Source organism: Microcaecilia unicolor, chromosome 10 (assembly GCF_901765095.1).
Source record: "Microcaecilia unicolor chromosome 10, aMicUni1.1, whole genome shotgun sequence".
Taxonomy (NCBI): domain Eukaryota; kingdom Metazoa; phylum Chordata; class Amphibia; order Gymnophiona; family Siphonopidae; genus Microcaecilia; species Microcaecilia unicolor.
In genome coordinates, this window is record NC_044040.1 from 72821040 (window position 1) to 72842530 (window position 21491).

General features: G+C 41.6%; 1 protein-coding gene across 6 annotated transcripts in view; it reads right to left on the minus strand.

Moving 5' to 3' along the window:
- Nucleotides 1-17984: 17984 nt before the first annotated feature.
- SLC38A4 (solute carrier family 38 member 4) overlaps nt 17985-21491 on the minus strand; it is a 67761-nt gene continuing 64254 nt past the window's right edge. For all 6 annotated transcript variants that reach the window (XM_030216197.1, XM_030216200.1, XM_030216198.1 and 3 more), the window contains one exon: nt 17985-20329. In XM_030216197.1, the coding sequence (XP_030072057.1) occupies nt 20228-20329 (102 nt within the window). In that variant the 3' untranslated portion in view covers nt 17985-20227. The remainder of the gene's footprint in view (nt 20330-21491) is intronic.

Here is a 21491-nt window from a genome sequence, read left to right on the forward strand (position 1 = left end):
TGTTTCCTTCCTGCCCCCCCCCGTACCTTTAAATATTATAGTTTTGCTGGAGTCGCGGGCAGCCGGCATTGAAGACATCGGCAGGCTTACGCCGGTTCCAGCAGCCTTCCCTTCCCTCGTTGCAAGTCGGATGATGGCTCCGCCCTCGTAGATACAGGAAATACGTCAGAAGAGGGCGGAGCCATCATCCGACTTGCAACGAGGGAAGGGAAGGCTGCTGGAACCGGCGTAAGCCTGCCGATGTCTTCAATGCCGGCTGCCCGCGACTCCAGATAAACTGTAATATTTAAAGGTACGGCGGGGGGCGGGGCAGTGGCGGGCTGGGGAGGCAGATGCGGGATCGGAGCTCAGCCTGCTCCCTCCGCTCCGCTGCCTCCACTGCTGGGTGGGCCTGAACCAAAACAGGCCCACCCAGGCCCACCCGTGGCTACGCCCATGCTTTGGGGACAGGTAAAAGAAGGGAAGGAGAGGTGCTAGACTAGATTGTGGGGGACAGGGAAAGGGGGGATTCTGGAATATGGAGGGAGGCAAAGAAAGGGAAGGAGAGATGCTGAGCTTTGGTGGGGGGGGGGACACGGGAAAGGAAGAGAAGATGTTGGACTACAGCTGCGGTACATGGGAAGAGAAAAGGGAGATGCAGGAGTACAGGGGATGCACATGGAATGGGAAGAGGAGATGCTGGAGAACAGACAGTGCAAGGAAAGGGAAAGAGAGAGGCTGCAGAATAGGAGAGGGGGTAGGGTCATCCTAACCACTAGGCAAGACTAGTCAGTTGCCTAAGACAACAGCAAAGAACAGCTGCAGTCAAAGCAAAACAATAGGCCCTGACACAAATACTAACTTGAAGAATCATGCTTTTATCTGCAGGAAGAATGGATAGTTTTCAAATAGTCCATTTACCCTTGTAAGATGCTTTTGGAAAACCATGTCATTATGTATATATTTTACAAACAAAGTTTAATATTCAAAAGTATGATATCCAAATTTGTTTTTTATAGGATTGTTCTGGGGAGGATGGTGTTGAGATAATTATGATTGTTGAGTTTAATGATCAAAAACTTGGGGAGGGGTTGTGCAGCGGTACTAGAGATCTAAAAGTTAAATGAAAGGGGGCACCAGGCTGAAGGTTTGGCTAGGGTGTCTAATACCTTTTCACCAAATCTGGAGAGGAAGGACACATAGCTGATGATTTACCTAGGGCATCAGATACTCTTGGTCTAGCCCTGTATAAATGTGATCTTATATTAAAATTTGGCTTCAAAATATGTTGCATCTCTGGTGTATCAATACATTTAAGTTACTGGAAACAGTACTATCACTTTAGAATCTTAGGTAGCCTGTCGTTAAGGTCTTCATTGATTTTTCTGAAAGCTATTTTAAAATCTAAATAGTCACTAGATTTTCCTTAGGTGCGGTGTCTATTCATAATGTTTCAAATTCCATTGTAACCCCCTTCTAGTAAGTTAAGCTGATTATGGAATGGGGATCATCATAAAATAGTGCTGTAAATATGATCTTTTACTTCCACCAACATTTGTAAAAGCAGGGGTTCTTTATGACCACGGGAGGTGGTGAATTCTTTGCAGAACTTATTGTTTCTTAAAATGTGATGCAATAATAAGTGGTAGTGGAATATAGACTGTGAGTATGGTGGCAGAAAATTACGCACAATGGGACTAATTCTATAAGGTGGGGCCTTATTTCAGGTACTAACAACACACTTAAATGTCATCATTTTAATCATTTAAGTGCATAAGTAGTCAATCATGTACATAAATGACCTCATAAAATACCAGTGTAAACGTTTTTGCGTTGTTTACATGGGGGCCCTTTTACTAAGGTGTGGTGGGCCTAATGCGGGCCTACCGAGCACTAAAAAGGCATCCCCTGGTAAAGTATTTTTTATTTTCCAGCAGGGGAGCCATGCTCATGGGTGGAGAGTAGACATGCCTGCGCTAATCGGGTAGCAGGAGCACATTACCGCTTGTTACCCAATTAGCATGGGAGTCATAGGTGGCGGTAAGGGCTCCCACAGTAATGACAATTACATGAAAAATGGCCATTACAAAAAAAATATGGCAAGGTGGACATTTTACCAACACACTAAAAGTGGCCACAGTGTGTGGAAAACCCATGTGCTGACACTAGTGCCGGACACTTGTTAGCATGGCTAGGTAAAAAGGACCCCATGGTGAGTACAAGTATCCATATACATTATAAAATACTATGATTTGCACGTGTTTTTGCTAACATCTAGGGCATGGACATATTCATCAGCCTGGTGTGATTGACCCTTAAATAAAGGAAAACGGCAATGTTCACTTTCAACCAGTGGCGTAGCCATGGGCGAGTCTGGTGGGCCCAACCCTGCCCACTTTAGGCCCAGACCCACACAGTAGTGGCACACCTGTGATTTGGCTGGCAGGGATCCCCAAGCCAAAAAGCTGAAGACTTCTGGCATCCCTTTCTCCCCTCCTCCACAGGAGATCTGGCGTCTCTCAACCCTTTCCCCTCCACAGATGATCTGGTATCTTTCAATCCTTTCCCCCCCATGTACCTTTTAAACCAGTGGCATAGCCAGATGGCTAATTCTGGGTGGGTCTTAGCCCAAGGAGGGTGGGCATGCAATTCTCTCTCTTCCCCTGACCCTGGTCTCCGCCCTTGGCTCTTCAAAATAAAAATACCTGAACTAGCTGGGATGCTAAGCCCCACCAGCCAAAGACCTCTCCTGCTTTAGATGCATTTGCAGCAGCACTTATTCAGCAGGCATGCTTCGCTGCTGCCAGCTCTCCAGCGCATGCTTAGATAGACCTGAACTGAACATGTGCAAGCATGCTGAATAACTCCTGCTGCATGCGTGAATCAAGCAGGAAAGGTCTTCAGCTGGCAGGGCTTGGCATCTCCACCAGCCATGAAAGCAGAGGAGTCGTGAGCTGAAAGTGAGGGGGCCCAGGCCCCCCGTGACTATTTTTAAACACTTCAGTTCATTTTGCAACAGTATGCAATAATTCATATACACTGCTGTGCCAGCCCCAGAGTCTTCCCTCTGATGTGGTCCCACCTATGTGAAAACAGGAAGTTGCTTCAATGGGAAGGCTCTGGGGCTGGCACAGCATCATGTATGAGTCATTGCTCACTGTTAGTGTTGAACTGAAGTATTTAAAAGGTACATGGGGAGTGGGGGTTTGAGAGACGCTGGATGGACGGTGGTGGTGGTGGTGGGGGTGAGAGATGCTGAATTGCTTGCAAGGGGGGTAGTGATGCCGGGGAGGGGGAGAGATGCTGGGTGGGGGTGGGGGGTTCTTGTTCCTACCCACTTTGGGCTCAGGCACACCCAAAATTGTTTCAACCACTATTAATACTCCATGGGAATAGGTTTTTCAGTTCAGTTTGTTTTCTGCCTTTCACATAACCCTGTTCTTCCAGCCTTTCCCCTACTCCAGGGAACACACAGTTTACCCCTGATTACATCAGCAATAACTCTCTGGACTGTCATGACCAGAACATTGAGTTCTCATTTGATGGCATTAGCATGCATAGGTGCTAAGGAGGCATGCCTGGTTTCAATTCCAGCCTTAGGATCCCTAGAAAGTTCAAATAGAAAATAGTATTCTTTACCTAGATGAAGAATGGAATCAAGAACTCCATTCAGAGAAATGGTTAAGGTCTACATCCACCCCTGCTTGCAGGGCTGGCTCAAGGGATAATGGCACCCTGACCCTACTTGCTTCGGTGGTGTCCCCCCCCCCCCCCATTGCGTCACTTCTGGCGCCCCCTTCCTCTCCCATCCTGCAGGTTTGGCACCTCTCCCCCTGCCAGTTGTCTCTCCCTCTCCTCTGTCCCTCTTCCCGCAGGTCTGGCATTACTCTCTTACTTATCCCACTCCCCCACGGTCCTGTAAAGTTTAAGTCAGTCGCCAGCTGCAGCAGCAGCAGCAACATGACAGGCTGTCTTCAGCAACCCCTCTGTCTTCCCTCTACCACATCTTGCCCATAGGAAATTGCATCAGAGGAGGTAGGAAGCTGCAGAGGGAAGACCCAGCGGCCGAAGGCAGCCTGTCATGCTGATGCGGATTGCAACAACATAAACTTCATAGGACTGCAAGGGAGTGAGAGAGGTGAAGGAGCATTGCCAGACCTGTGGGGAGGGGGAAGTGAGAAGGGGAGAGACTGGATTGTGTGTGTGTGTGGGGGGGGGGGGGGGGGGGGGGGGAAGAAAAAGCTTAACCTGTCTACTAGGTTAGGTTAGTGACTGGGTATTGTGGTGCCCTTAATCACCAGCACCCAATGGACAGAAGCAGTTATGGACCACTGAATACATAAGAAGACATGTTGTAATAAAGTGCAGAAGAATGTACATCTAGTGAAAGCACACACACTGGTACTCTAAAGTAAAAACGTGATCCATGTGTTGGTGAACAGAGGCAGTTGTACTACTACTACTACTTAACATTTCTAAAGCGCTATTAGGGTTACGCAGCGCTGTACAATTTAACATAAAAGGACAGTCCCTGCTCAAAGAGCTTACAATCTAAAGGTTGTAAAATGTGAAATGCATAAAAGATGTATTGTAAAAAAGTGCAGGAAAATATACAGCTAGTGGAGGCATACATGCTGATACTCAAAAATAAAAAAAGTGATCATAGTGTTGAGCATTTAAAATATAGTTTTGTGACTGTAACTTGAAAAGGACGGAGGTGCTGAGTTATTGAAAAAAAGCCACCCAAGATACGATAAATAAGAGTGTTAGAAGCCCAATGAGTATATTGCTAAGATAACTCTCATATGATGCTAAAGTTAAACATACCTTATGGACAATCTCGCATTAAATCTCAAAGAACACAAGCATCCAGGCAGCGATGCTGAAGAGTAAAAGTGCTCTGCGCTCCAAGAACTAACATTTAAACCATGAAGTAACTTGTTTTAGGCACCAAGGGCTCACTGCACCATGCGCATGGATAAACAACAACTCAAAAAGGTTAAACAGAAAAGTTGAACATCATTTTGTAGGTTAGCCTAGGAGTAGCCTAGTGGTTAGTGCAGTGGAGTTTGATCCTGGGGAACTGAGTTCAATTCCCACTGCAGCTCCTTGTGACTCTGGGCAAGTCACTTAACCCTCCATTGCCCCTGGTACAAAATAAGTACCTGAATATATGTAAACTACTTTGAATGTAGTTGCAAAAACCTCAAAAGGGCAATATATCAAGTCCCATTTCCCATTCCTCCTTCATGTCTCTGCATTATTATAATTTTTGTGAAGTGGGATCTAATGATAAATAAAGTAAGATGATTGTATTAAATTGACCTCTCAGTATTTTTGCAATAGTACCCATATACTCACAATTCTTTTCTCTGAATAGTATATACAGACAGCTTTTAGAATTGTTTGTTCTTAGCCCTGTTTTATTTCTAATGATCCATTTGATGGTACATATACTTTTATATGTAATGCTGAATTTGTCCATACATTTTATTGTGTATTTTTTAGATCTTGTATCTAAAATGTCTTTGTGTTATTTTCAGTAGTTTATTTTTTTGCTTTTATTGTTTATTTTTATTTGTAACTGTTTATATGCATTTTATAGACTCCTGAGGCAGGTGCCTTGAGTGCCGAAACACAGCTGCTGTGCTGAGTCTTCTGATGTGCTTTCAATAAATACCATCAATAAGGACTGGTGCGTCTCTTTTGTGGTTTTTGGAAGTGCCATCCATTCACCCACCTCCTTGGTTTGCATTGCTATGATCGTAGGGATTGGTGTTCCTCTACGTTTTGTGGTTGCTCTAAATACTTATGGGGACATTTTCTTATTTTCTGCACAACTGCAGCGTCTGTAGATACTTCCTACCCATAGAGTTTACACAAGTATTCTTTCACTTTCAAACTTGTTTGCGTTAAAACTACCTTCAGACACCTGTGCTCCATTTTCTGTGGGTACTTTCCTCATCTAAATCAGTTTGTACTTTTTGAAATACAGAATAAATGATTTTTCAATGCCCTCCTTTACCCTGTCGCCAGGTAAGTCTTTGCTAAATGTCTTCTTATACTTCCCCCATGTCCAGCATCTTCCCTCCCTCTCTCCCTCCCCTCTGCCCTTGGGTCCAACTTCTCTCCTCCATTCCTTTTCCCTCCTCATCTGTGGTCTGGCAGCTCCCCCGTCTCTCAAACTTACCTGTCTACCTTTAAAAACGTCTTTCTCCCCTCTAGACACAGTGGCATTGTTAGCAATTAACACAATGCTGTCTATGTGGGCTCCAGAGCTTTTCTTTTGCTGCATTCAGCCCCTGCGGAAGCAGGAAGTTATGTAAGGGGAGGTGGGAAGGCTCTAGAGCTGGTGCAGGGAAGGCTCTAGAGCTGGTGCAGGCAGTATTGTGTGAATTACTAATGCTGCCACCATCTCTAGAGGGGAGAAAGATGCTTTTAAAGGCAGACAGATGTAGTTTGAGAGAGAGGGGGAGGTGCTGGACTGCGGGCAGGGAAGGTTGAGGGAGGGGGGATACTTGATCTGGGGGTGGAAGAGGGAAGAGAGAGAGGGATAGGGATTGGATGGGATGAGATGTGTTGGACACATATGGGTGGGAGACCCTGCAGCTAGCTAGAAGAGCAGGGAGTTGATTACTACAGGGGAACTAGTGAGGCAGGCTTTTGCTGGTCTTGAGGCTTAGCACCTTGAACCAGTGCCTCACCTGGTCCATGCCGTGAACTGGACCTGCTAGTTGTAGATGGCAAGAAGGCATGTAAATGGTTGTACTCTAGTCATTTATTGGCATAAGTGGTCACATACATAGTACTTCATAATTTATATGCATACTTGTACACTCTGGCCACAAGCTACCCAAACACTGCCCATGTACATGCCCAGCAGCAAAATGCATGTCATCAAATCATTATAGTGGTAAAATAAGTGCCATGATTTGATGACATGCATTTTGCTGCTGGGCATGTACATGGGCAGTGTTTGGGTAGCTTGTGGCCAGAGTGTACAAGTATGCATATATAATTATGAACTACTATAATTTAGGTGTGTTCTGGCACACAACTGGGCATGTGCATCTGCAATAACTATAGAGCTGGTATAAGTGTAAGCACATTTTTGGCTGCTTGGCTGGTATTCTACAAAGAAAAGTAGGCACCTACTTTGTTTACAGAATTGGCTTTTAAATAGGTGTCATCATTTGCTCATCCTCAGATAGTTGAAAGCATTTTCTTTCTGGGAGAAGAGGCAATGGTCAAGAGTAGCAACCTTATTTAAGATTCAACAGTCTATGCACATTCTGATAGGCTAGTACTGAGAGTCTGCTGTGAAAGGTGATGGCTGCCAATTTCTAGAGGCAGCCACTAGGAGCAGGAGCAAATGGGGTGTGCTCCTGCCCCTATTGTCCCTACTGGACCACCATGGACTTTAGGAAGGCCCATGGGGTCTATCCTGAGTGTGTGTGTATGAGGGGGTATAGACTTCAGGTCATTTGGGAGGCGTCTTGCCTCATCAGGGGAGGAGGGAGGGAGGGGGTTCGGAGGGAGGAGGAATTGAGGAAGCAGAGGGCACCTATGTACCTTATACGGGGAGGGGGTGTGATCAAATGGCATGTAATTGAAGAAAAAATTCTTCACAATGACTGAAATGTGTTGAGAAAAGGAGAGGTCAAAGGTAACTCCCAAGAATTTCAGGGAATCAATCTGGGGAATAGGAGTGCTGTGTATGGAGGGTGAAGCAATTGATGAAGGAGAGCGATTATCAGAAAATAGAATGTATTGGTGTTTTGATGGATGTGTTTCAGTCTATTAGCAGAAAGCCTGTCAGCAGTGGCGTTCCTAGGGGGGGCGGTGGGTGCGGTCCGCTCCGGGTGTACGCTGCTGGGGGGGGGTGCCGTGCGCGCCTGTCCTCCGTTGTTCCATGCTTCTTCTCTGCCCCGGAACAGGTTCCTGTTCCGGGGCAGAGAAGAAGCATGGAACAACGGAGGACAGGTGCACGTGGCACCCCCCCCCCGGTGGCGTGAACCCGGTGGTGGGGGGGTTCCTTCGCGGGGGTGTCCTTTCGCCGGGGGGGGGGTCCGCTTCACCCGGGGGGCGGGGCGCATCGGCGATCCGCCCAGTGTGCCAGCCCCCCTAGGAACGCCACTGCCTGTCAGTGATTTTGTTCAGGCTGGCAGAAATGTCAGAGATAAACAAAAGAGACTCATTGTCAACATATAAAACCTAGAATCTAGTAATGCTAAAGGCGCAAGATAAATGTTGAATAAAGAGGCCTAAGATTCAGTCCTGAGTGATACCACTATGGAGAGGAAAAGATGCAGAAACAGTATGTTGCCACTGAAACCTGAGGAAAGTTTTGGTAAGATAAAACTGGAACCAGTCCAATACTGTGTCTGATATATGAAGATATGAAAGGAGAAGAGAGTAGTTGACCAAGTCCAAAGCTTCAGACAGATCCAGTGAAAGGAGAAGAACAAGATAAGAATTCCCTGATCCCTGAGGCATTCCACTATTCACTTTTCTTTCCTCTGTGTGATTTCCATTTATCAGCATCCTGTGTTGTCTTTCAGTCAACCAGTTTCCAATCCATTTCACCACTTTGGGCCTTAACTTCAACCTGCTTATTCATGAGCCTCCTGTGAGGAACTGTAGTCTATTTTGCTGAAATCCAAATAGACTGCATCTAGCACATATCTCTCTGATCACCAAATCAAAGAAATCAATCAGATTCATTTGGTATGATTTTCCTTTGGTAAGACCATGATGCCCTGGTTCTTGCAACTCATTAGATTCTAGAAAGTTCACTATCCTTTCTTTTAGCAGCACCTCCATTAGTTTTCTAATCACTGAAGTGAATCTTACCAGCTTGTAACTTCCCACTTCTCTGTCATCATTCTTATGAAGTGGGACCACATCCACTCATCTCCAATCAAATAGAACTTCTCTCATCTCCATGGATTTATTAAATCTTTAAGAAAACCCATCAGAACCTCTCTGAGCTCCCTCAATATCCTGGGATAGATCTAATCTGGTCCCATGGCTTTGTCCACTTTCAGTTTTTCAAGTTGTTTATAAACATTTTCTTTTCTGATTATTGCAATATGGTCCTTCTCCAGGAATGTCATCTATGAACATAGAACAGAAGTATTTGTTTAGCATGTCTGCTTTTGACTCATTACTCTCCACATAGCAGTTCTCAACCTCTTTCATTTTACATTTTCATTTCTAGCCTTAGAAAGTTTTATAACCTATCTTTTCATTTTTAGCCATTTTTGTCTTCTGCTTTTGCCAATTATATTTCTTTCTTTGTGTCTTTGAGTTTTGTCTGGCATTCTTTTCTGTGTTCCATGTGTTCTTCAGTATTTCATAAATGGCACACTTTTGCCTTTAATTTTTCAGCCTCTTTGGAAAACTATATTGGTTTCCCTTTTCTTTTGCTTTTGTTTACTGTATTTTCATAAAGATCTATTGCCATTTTTAGAGCTCCTTTCATCTTGGGCCACTGTTTTTCTAATTTCTCTTATGTCCTCCCATCCCATCAACTCTTTCTTCAGGTACTCCCATTGTACTGCACTCAGTTTTAGCTGTTATATCAAACCAAACTGTGATCACTGCTGCCTAGGTGGGCATTCACCCAATGTTAAACACACTTTCTCCATTTGGGAGTACTCGATCCTGTGTTGCCCCTTCCCTCATGGGTTCCATCACCATTTGTCTAAGTAGAACACTTTCAAAGGCATCTACAGCCTCTCTGCTTCTTTCTGATCTGCAGGTGGGACATTCTAATGTGCATCTGGCATGTTGAAATCCTCCAGCAACAGCATCTCTCCTTTCATTCCCAGATTTTGGATATTTATGATCAGATCTTTGTCTAGTTTCTCTGTTTGTATTGGGGATATGTCAATGCCACCTGTGTGGGCAGAAGAACCATCTTCTCTTTCCAAGATATTCCTAGTCCTCCTGCATTTCAGCCACTTCAATATTGTTTTTCACATGCAGTGCTACTCCTCCACCTTTTTAACTATCTCTATCCTTCCTAAAGAGTTTATAGCCTAGTATAATTGTGTTCCATTCATTGAATCATGTCTGTTATAGCAACAACATCTAAGTATGCCTTTAACATTAGGCCTTACAGACTCTGAACTTTATTGGTAGACTATGAGAATTTTTGGTATATTTCTATGGAAAGCTGGTGTTACTTTTTAGCACTGTGTGATGAAATGCCATTAGTAAGCAAAATAAAAAATATCAGAAAGAATAGAGCCATCAGCATAAAGAACTCCAGGAGGGGGATTACATAGAAAAATATTTAATTTGGGGGAAGACAGAAACAGAACCTCACACAAGCTAGAATTTAAGATAGCTATTCCATGCTTGCCTCCTCCTTTTTGCCCAACATGGGACGTCACAAAAATATTGTAACCATCATGACAAAGTTGATTAAGGGAAAGGGAAATGGGACTTCATATACTACCTTTCTGTGGTATTTTGCAACTACATTCAAAGTGGTTTACATATATACAGGTACTTATTTTGTACCTGGGGCGATGGAGGATTAAGTGACTTGCCCACAGTCCCAAAGAGCTGTAGTGGGAATTGAACCCAGTTCCCCAGAATCAAAGTCTGCTGCACTAACCACTAGGCTACTCCTCCAGATGGTGTCCAGGTTATATAATCAAGTCTCCATTATACATAACAATAGGCATCAATAAAAAATCTCTCAGAACTTTATTCCTCACCGACCGGGCATTCGCAAGTAATAAAAACAACTTTGGAGCCTGATAATTAAAAGAGACCTTTGACTCAATTTTGACAGGAGTTCAAGTATGAGGAGGCCTTCTATGCAGCTTAATGTCCAACAATGGGACATATCTTCCCCTTCCTAAGATCACAGGAATAGCACTCATTGTGTAAATAAAAATTCCGTGGGGGGGGGGGGGGGAAGGGAAAACACTAAAATTCCACCTGGACTCCGCCCAAATTTCACACAAAGGAGTGCAATACAGTCAGCGTGTGACCTCTTTTGCATGGCATCTTCGGCACTGTCTTCCCGATAAAATGCTCACAGGGGGTGGAGCCAGAGCTGGAACTCATACTGTTTACGCACGTTGATGCATGTGAAATAATTACTATAGGTACAATGTTGTCTTTATTAAAATAGCTCGATATAAGTGCCCACTTGGACTTCCTACTTAGTGGCTTATTATAAAATTACCCTCCATGCATCTGTGTATCTACGTTTTATGCATGTATACCCCCCTCCTTTCATGTATACTAGGCTAGTTGAATCCTGGGGTAACAGCATCTACTTATATGTATTAGCTAAACTAGATCCTTTTAGTAGGGTGAGCATTCTCTTTGATTCATTCTTTACTAAGATTTGGAAAGAAAGAGTAAGCACAGGTTTTTCATTTTAGATATGGCTGGACGGTAAGAAATTCAAATTCTTCCTGTCTCAATCCTCATTTTGAGCACTTTGGATAGGGTAAGTGAAAAAGTGATTGATGGCAGAAAAGAAGGAAACAGAAAGATGATTGAGTCAGCAGGGCCTTCTTTGTTAAACCAGTAGGAAGGAGGATGGGGGAGAAAGGGGTGGAGGGATGGATTGTGGTCCTCATCAAGGCTGGTCATTGCAGCTGTTAATGCAGCTGTGTTATCAGAAGCAGGAATGGAAATAAACTTTCAAAACCAGCAATGCACAAGCATGATCAACCACTGTAAATCCCATTGCTAATGATGTATTTACTAAAGCTTAACACCATTTAATAAATCCAGCATTAAGTTGCCGATAATGCCGGCATTACTTACTAGTAGCAAGTAGTATATCAAACTAATAAAATGGAATAGAATGGAAAGCTATTAGTAAAGGATAATGACAGATTATAACAGAGCTCAGGAAATAGAGCCCTTAATCTAGCTTCAGAAAACACACCTGGAAGCCAGATTCTTTTCTGTTCAGTCACTGTTTACTATAAAGGAAAGAACAGTGGATCCCAGGCAGCCAAAAATTAACATAGGGCGTGCCTTCATCCAGCCACAAGTTATGTATTATGAACTTATACACAATGACCATTTTTCTCCTGCAAAGATCCATTGCACCCTTCAAAATATTCTCATTCTACAACCTACCCCAGTTCAAGAGGGATAAAAGGTGGTGGACTACAGGCTGAGTCATGGCCATCTGTGACCCACTGCTCATTTCTCCAATAGAAACAGTATCTGCTCTATGAGGCATTTTTTATTCACAAGATATGGGAGCAATTCTATAACTAGGGGGGTCTTTTACAAAAGTGATGTACTTTTTTTTTAGCACTCGATAATGATTAGCCTGTGCTAAACACTAGAGATGTCCATATATTCTTATGTGCATCTCTAGCGGATGCTAGGAATTACTAGTAAAGGGATGGCAAATAAAATTGAAAATACTATAATGCCTCTGTATTGATCCATGATGCGACCTATTGTGTTCAGTTCTGGTCGACATATCTCAAAAAAGATATAGCATAATTAGAAGTGGTTTAAGGAAGAGCGACCAAAATAATAAAGGAGATGGCACTCCTATCATTTGAGGAAAGGCTAAAGAGGTTAGGGCTCTTCAGCTTGGAAAAGAGACGGATGAGGTGAGATATGATAGAGTTCTACAAAATCCTGAGTGATGTAGAACGAGTAGAAGTGAATCAATTTTTTGCTCATTCCAAAAGTACAAAGACTAGGGGACACTCAAGGCAGTTACATGGAAATGCTTTTAAAACAAATAGGAGGAAATATTTTTTCACTCAATGAATAATTACCGTATTTTTCGGACTATAAGACGCACTTTTTTCCCCCCAAATTTGGGAGGAAAATGGGGGGTGCATCTTATAGTCCGAAGGTAGAGATTTGGCTGGCTGGCTGGCTGGCAGGCCGCCCGCCCTCCCTCCCTCCGAGTTTGGGATCGCCCTCCCCCCGGCCCTGTCACCACTTCTCCCCTTACTCACGCGATCTTCCCTGGTGGTCTAGTGACGTCGGGGCAGGAAAGAGCCCCCTCTTTACTGCCCAGCGCGCTGCTCTCCATCCTCCTGTATGCAACCTGGGTCTCAGCGAGATTCAAAATGGCCGCCGAGACTTCAATTCTCGGCGGCCATTTTGAATCTCGCCGAGACCGTCAGGCAGCAATGCATACAGGAGGATGGAGAGCAGCGCGCTGGGCAGGAAAGAGGGGGCTCTTTCCTGCCCCGACGTCACTAGACCACCAGGGAAGATCGCGTAAGGGGAGAGGTGGTGACAGGGCCGGGGAGGGAGGAGGAGGTAACCCTGAGGGCGATCCCGAACTTGGAGGGAGGGATTCGGACAAGACGCACCGGAGCACCTAGGTTTTAGAGGAGGGAAAAAGCAAATTTTTTTTTCCTATTTCCCTCCTCTAAAACCTAGGTGCGTCTTATGGTCCAGTGCATCTTATAGTCCGAAAAATACGGTAAGCTCTGGAACTCTTTGCCAGAGGATGTAGTAACAGTGGTTAGCATAAATGGGTTTAAAAAAGGTTTGGACAAGTTCCTAGAGGAAAAGTCCATAGTCTGCTATTGAGATAAACATGGGGGAAGCCACTGCTAGCTTTGGGATTGGTAGCATGGACTGTTGCCACTATTTGGGTTTCTGCCAGGTACTAGATGAATCATTGGTCTGACCCAGTATGGTTATTCATATGTTCTTATATTCTTAATACCGACCAAGATCAGCTGCACATGTTAGGGCTAATTGATGCAAATTAGCACTACTTAGTGCCAATTATTGCTAATTTACCTCAATTATCAGCTCAGTATTATTTTCGGTTATGCATGTAATGTGCACACACAATGTTGCAGACTAAGGGCCAAATTTTATAAATAGTGCGAAAAATGAGTGCTGAAAAAATAATACACTAAAAGCTATTCTATAAGTGGCACTGAAAGTTAGATGCCATTTATAGAATACACTTACCCCCGGATTCTATACAGTGTGACTTGAGTTGCGTGTGCAAATCCGGTCGTAATCTGGATTTGCATGTGGAACTCAATTAGCTTAACAATCCAATTGGCACCGATAATTGAACTTAATAAGCAATTATTCACAACTAATTGACATTAATTAGAATTTATGTGCACAAATGTCTAAGCATATTCTATAAAGTGATGCATGTAAATTCTAAGATGTGGATCTGAAAAGGAGGCATGACCATGGGCTGGTCATGGATGTTCCTAGAATTTACATGCACTGTTATAGAATTAGGTGCAAATCCTTCTTATTCTATAGCAGCACACATAAATTTTAGGAACACCCTTGATCCTTCCCTTTTACACAAGATCCGCATGACTAAAAATGCACACACAAATTTCAATTAAGGCCAATTAGTGCCATAATCGATTATTCCACTTATGGTGGAAAGTGTCAGCCCCCCAAAACCCACCAAAAACCTACTGTACCCACATATTGGTGACACCTGCAAACATAAGAGCTATTGAAGTGATGTATAGTTGGGTACAGTTGGTTTTTTGTTGGTTTTGGAGGGCTCGCCATACAATATAAGGGGGTAACAGTGAGATGTGTACCTGGGAGCTTTTATGTGAAGTCCATTGCAGTGCCCCCTAGGGTGCCCCACTGCTCTGCTGGCATGTTTGTGTGGCCAGTCTACAAAGAATTCTGGCTCCTCCTACATCCCAATGGCTTGATTTTGTGCATTTTTCACTTGGACATTTCTTTTTCTGAAAATGGTCGAAAAAGATAGATGCACTGAGTACAACAATGTCTAGCAAATGGCCATTTTTGAAACAAAAAAATAGACCTTTTTCTGTTTCAAAAATCACAATATTTGCCACTTAATTTTTTAGCAAAATGTCCAAAGTCGGATTTAGATATCGTATCGAAAGTACCCATCAAAGTCATCTGAAAACCCAATTTCACAGGATTTGATTCTATCAGAATATATCAGTCTGAAATTAAATGGAAAACCACAAACAGGAATAGTGAGGATAAAAGAATAATCATTTGGCACTGACACCTCTTCCAACATTTTATCTTTATCATTGGTGAAGGTTACCAAATGGATTGCTCTTGCTGAGATTGTATCAGAGAGCTTTCATAAAACCTGTGCATCTATTCTTCCAACCGACAATAAAACATCTAATTCTGCCGTGGTCATTTTTCCCAAACATGCCTTACAAGGTACACAGTGTCAATTAGAAATCAAAATGTGATCATGTTTAGGGATATTTAACACCTTCTTGAAATATTTTCTCAGCAAAATCTCTGTAGAGAACAAACGAGTAACAGGAAAATTGAGAAAGTGAAAGTTTCTCATTTTAACAGAATTATCCATAGCTTCCAACTTATAGTGTACTGTGTAAATTGAACCTATTTGTGATAGCAGACACACTTGCTGACTGCATAGCAAGTGGCTGAGGTTCTATATCAAGAACGTCCTTCTCCAAAGAAAAGCAGTTATTGTCCATATCCTGAAGATAATAATAATGCCTCACTAGTGAAGGTATACAGCTGAACCACTGTTCCTCTAATCAGCTTCTCAGTTCTCTTCCATATGTCTAGAATGGCAATGTCCTGAGATCCAAAAAACTACCCCAGGACCGATTCCTACAGCAGCCTCAGCTGGAGGTAAAGCTACTTTAAGTTTATATGTGTTCAATACGTTTGGGGGATGATAAAGATTCCACAATGGCCCCCTCTCCAATTACCAAGGCTGCATCTTTTCTAGAGGACAGGTGATGAAATATTCAAGAAGGCAACTGGAGGAATGGATGGAGATCTCTCAGCAGAGCTTAAAGAAGCTCCCTCTTGAGGAGGAGCTGACCGTAAACTTCTCCTTTGCAGGGTACCAATCTCAATGTGCTTATCCATAGATCCCTTAACACATAGAGTTGACGTTATGATATGCAAGGCATATAACCATCCTCTAACTCATTGTCAAAATGCCATACAATTAGGTCAAGATCTTCCATTCTCAGAGTTCAATCTTTCCCTCTGCTTCTCCTAAAGTGATTCAAAGAGGTTCAACAGGGGTAGTCCCCTTTGAGCATGCCACTTTGGGTATGTCATGAGACTGTGCTCCTTTGGCCATACACCTCATTGTGACTGGGGTTTTATGGGCTTCTTAGTTCTGTCTGATGATATCCCTTGGTGCTTCTTCTTCCACATGGATGACTTGCCACAGTCACAGCAGCCTAGGTTCAGAGCTATGTGAAAGTATGGGAATTGACAGCTGATTGATGGCTTCTATGTTACCAGTTAGTTTCATGGAATGCCTCACTACTATATGAAAGGGTAAACAGTCATTTCTTGTTACTTGTTGCAGCCCACTCATGGTTTTATAGACTTCTATCATATCTCCCCTTGGCCATCTCTTCTTGAAGCTGAAGAGCCCTAACTCTTTTAAACTGCTTTTTATAGGGAAGCTATTCAATCCTAGTTATTATTTTGGTCACCTTTCTCTGTACCTATATTTCTAGTTCTGCTATATATGTTCTTTAGATGAGGTGACCAAAACTGCACATCGTGTTCTATGTGCAGTCACACCATGAACTGATACAAAGGCATTACAATATTTTCAGGTTTATTCTCCATTCCCTTCAGAGTAATTCCTATTTGCTTTTTTGACTGCTGCCTCTCATTAAGCTGAGGATTTCAATGTATAGCCCACAATGACTCTAAGATCCTTTTTCTGAGTGGTAATTTAATTCCTAGGATTATTTTTCCTTATGCATCTCTCTTCACTTGTCCACATTAAATTTAATTTGCCATTTAGATGCTCATATCCCCAGTCTCACAAAATCCCCACAATTCCTCAGAAATTGCTTATGCTTTTAAAAATTTGAATAATTTTGTGATCTTTACAGTTTTAATCACTTCCCTCATTGCTCCTTTTTTTAAAGATCATTTATAAATATGCTAAAAAGCATAAGTCTTGATATAGCAAGCTGACTAGTCTTATTTTCTGTTTCCTGTCTTTTAACCTGTTCCCTAATCACAATATGAAGCAAGACTTTTGGGCACCACTGCTTGGGCACAAGGGAATAGGTGTTTTGATGTCATCGACGTGGTTTTGCCGCCATGCTGGACTGCAGCGTAGAAATTCTATAATTCACAGAAGCCAAACAGCTACATTACTCTTGGTTAACCAACCAGCAACAACATAAGAGATTCATTAGACCCCTGATGCAGGCCTTGGTGCCGAAACATGGCCGTGTTGGGTCATTTTTTTAGCTGTTGACGTTAAAGACTTCCTGATATCCTCCTTGAGCTGTTCTCACTTTTTTGTCCATTGCTTTTGTTGTATGTGAGGGTTTTCCTCATACTTTTGTTTTTCGTTTTAGTACATGACCATTAATACAAAAAATACAAAAAAAGCCATTTTTACAGTTCCAGTAAAAATGGCCTGAGCGCGGAGGAGAAACCTGTGTAAGGGCGCAATAAGGCCACTTTTTACCATAGCGTCAGAGCAAGGGCTTTCCCAAGTTCACCTGCCTAATAATTTTTTTTATGGACTTTTTCTCCAGGGATCTATCCAATCCTCTTTTAGACCCTGGTATGTTAACGTTCTGCAAACATTTAGCATAAAAATCCTTCTATTTTTTATATTCTAACAGAGATCAACAAAAGCTGTTAGATTAAAAAAAATGTTTTAAATAAGCATATAGATAAGATTAAACTGGTTGATATTGGAGGCCATTTTAGAAGCTTTTATATGTGGAAATAGCATTGTTTGGCGCAGACATTTGTCAAATTACCACAGGATGCCTGAGCACATCCTGCAGTATACCATTTTAAGCTGCATTAGGCACATCTTAGCACCTAATACAGCTTAGTAAAAGGGCCCCAAAATGGGGTATGAGAAATTGAATCTCTGAGATTCTAGTTGCCCAGTTGATTTGGTGCAAATGATTTGAAAATTCAATAAATACAGATAAAGTAAAATTTACCAACTTTCCTTTCTTAACTCTATTGTCAAGGATTCATAAAGAAATCAAATATGTTTTATAAAGTTCTTTTATTATGCATCATAATATATGTTTTATAATAAAAAAAATACAGTATCCTATTACCAACTGAATCAGATGAATCCACCTCAGCTGTCCTATGAGATGTACTAAAAACTAGCAGATTGCATGTCTATCAGAGCTAGATTTACTAGAAAGGTGCTACCACGTTACCACACGATAACACGCTTTAATGAATGTTCTTTACTGTTTGTCTCATTTTATGCAAGGAGGCCTATTTATTAATAGGCATTAACAGTATTAGCATACACTAATATAATAATGCATTAACAACATTAGCGTGTGCTAACGTGGTAGTACATGAAAGTAAATTTAGCCCTATGTGAGATATCTATTCCACAAAGAGAGACAGGAAACATTTGTAATTTTACAGCATTATTGGAGACTGCTGTAAGACACAACTATTTCAAGTTCTTTAGTTCATTACAATGTAAGACTAAGTACTGTAAGGCAGTGAAAGAGGCAGGCGGATGCACTCCATTACAAAGTTCCCTCAGCCATGTTTCAATCCTTTTGCTAAGTTCTTTTTTTTTAATGATCTCTGAAGTTTAGAGTGGACATTTTTCAAAACTAGAAAGCAGTCCCTCTAATACTTGTTCTCCCTTTACATAAATGATTAACTCTTAAGGTGTCTATTAATGCAATCGACTGCATTTTCCATTAGCTGCCTTTCAAGATGCCAACCACAAATCGAAGGCTGCTTTTTGTCTTCAGTAGTTGACATAACAACAAAGCAATGGAGTACACACGGGTCTTATGCTACTGAATGGTGGCCTACCACCTCAACCAACATATTCAAGTGGTAAACTTCTGTAGTCCTCTCAATCATTCTAAGCACAAGTTAGTTTCAGTATTCATACTTATACCCTTGTATAACTAACAGAGAGCACTACAAGTATTTCAACTAATTTTATACATCAAAAGTTCTAATGCATAAGGAAACTAAATTGCCATTAAGACCTACTAATTATTTTTAAGGGTAAATGATTCAGTATACAGACTCCCCCATCCAAGTGTGCTATGGTATAGATTATTCTGACATACCATCTAATAATGGTTTATAATGGACTATAATCCTTAGATGGTTTATGATAATAGAATAGTAATTCTCTGAGTAACTTGTTATACAGATAACAGACCAGCAGTATAAATTGTGATTCAAAATGCTTGTAGTAAACAGCCCCACTACTTACACTGATTAAAGCATCTCAAAACAAGGTACTGTATAATACTTCAAAATAAAATAAATCCTAAAGCTATTACAGTATAACAAATAGAAGATATATATAGAGAGAAATCAAAAAGAAAGTACCATACATAAGAATTCTGATAAATCCAGAAAAGAATTATATACATAAATATATATATTTATATATTTATATACACACGCATATCAAAACACAGTTTCCGGCACTGAATGCTTATTACCAACAACGAATAGACAAAACTGGGAGATATTTCTCCACATGTCCCCCTTTACATTTCTGAGCTATAATGGAAGACACTTTACAAATGGGATAGAGATTGTTCAGGGACATAAGTTCACGGCATTCACATGTACAGTAAAAAAACCCCCAAACTATGCACCCAGCACCCATACTTTGAACTATAAGACAAGGCCTATTTGTCTTGAATTGCAGGATAAATATGATTCTTGTTCTCCATAAGATGATGGATGTGTTCTGGCAAGAATCATTCTATTTATGAATACAAACTGGACAAAGTGATTGCCTCCTTTGCTTTCAATGTTACTTGCAATGAACAGCAAGGTGAGGCTCACGGAGGACCTTATTTTGAAATGGTGCAGCGCGCAGACTATTCCCAGATATTTAAGATAAATAAATATTGAAACAAAGGCACATGCATGTTATGGCCATTACAGTTTTCCTCACAGTAGTCTAGAATTTGCTATGGTGAACCTATTGAGAAAGTGTACTTTGTGATGATTACATACAACAGTTTCCCTTCTTCTGCTTTGGGCACTACTGAAATACCTATCCACAGCACACATATATATTCACCATGTGTACTGATATATAAACAACTCATTCTGAAAACGGCACTGTTGTGTTCCACATATTTCTCATTGTGTGTTGTAATCGTAACAGTCTTTGAACTCCTCCAGCAGCGGTTAGGAAATGCTTTCCTGTTCAGGTGTCTCCAAAGTCTCTTGGGAGGTGAAAGTCCATTGCTTTTAATGGGAATTAAGAGATACGCTTCAAAAGCTCCAAATGTTAATGGTGTTTGGAAGATGTTGCATTGTGAATCCAGTCCATTGTGATGAGACACATACTTACAACCATAAAGATTATGCCCATAACAAGGAAAGCAAGGGCCTGCAATTAGAAAACAAAAAGGGAACAATGAACAGTTTGGCAAACACAGAATCAAATTTTCTGAAATGAAACTTCTTCAGGTTAACTGTGGACCCGGCCATCACTTAGTGTGAATTTTATTAATGAAGCATTGCTTTCTTGTAAAGTGATGAAGTGGATATTTTTTATGGCTATGATTAAAGATGTCTGTCTTTGAAACAGTGTTAGTACAAGGCAGTCCATGTTACGGACTTTCTAACTCCATTTTTTTCCAGCTTGTACTCTCAAGTAAATATTTTATAGCATTATTTCAAGTGATTCTGCCTTATATAAAAATAATTTTCTTGGATATGAGCCACAATCATGTCTTGATTACATCTATTTGGCACTAAATTATCTCAATGCAAGAGATATTCAGAAGCTCCACTTTGAATCTGTTGTGCCGATCAATGTATCCTATATATGAGCCCTTTGTGGCTCTTATTTGCATGCACCCTTCAGGGAATGAATGTGCATATGTTGTTTAATACTGATATCAAAGAAACAGTACAGTTAAAAATTTTTGGCACTGAATCCAATGAATTTTTTCTTTTAAAAAGTTTCCCATTGATCTTGCAGTTACTTGACGTGCCTATGCAGCCAATCCCCTCCAAAAAAAAAACCTCCCCCAAAATCAACAACAACAAAAAAAAAAGCCAACCAACCAAAAACACCCCCAAAATGCATCAGACACCTTTCAAGCTGTATTTTAAGTATTCTATTCCTATATAACAACAGCGCTAGTCTTCTGGTGTTGTTGAATAAATACTGGGTCCTCTAGTTTCAGAGCTTGAAGTAGAAGGAAGAGTGCTACTCTTGCTTACTTCCAGCTTTCCCTGGATCAATGAACAGACAGAGCCAAGACTCAAGCCCCAAGGTAGGGACTAATTTCAGGCCACAAGATACATCTGGACAATTCACAGCTCTAAGCCTCTGGGATATGCTCAGCGAGCAAAATGCTGACTACAAGTCTATGAATGTTAGAACTGGGATTTATAAGGTGCAAAGTGGTCTTGAAGAATTTAGGTTAAAAGCTCAGGGAGTTTCATTTCATTTGGTCAGTCACTTTTGTTTAGGGCTTGCCTTAAGTGAGAAGTAGAAATAAAAGACAACCATGACAATGATATGTTCTTTGACCTTGCTC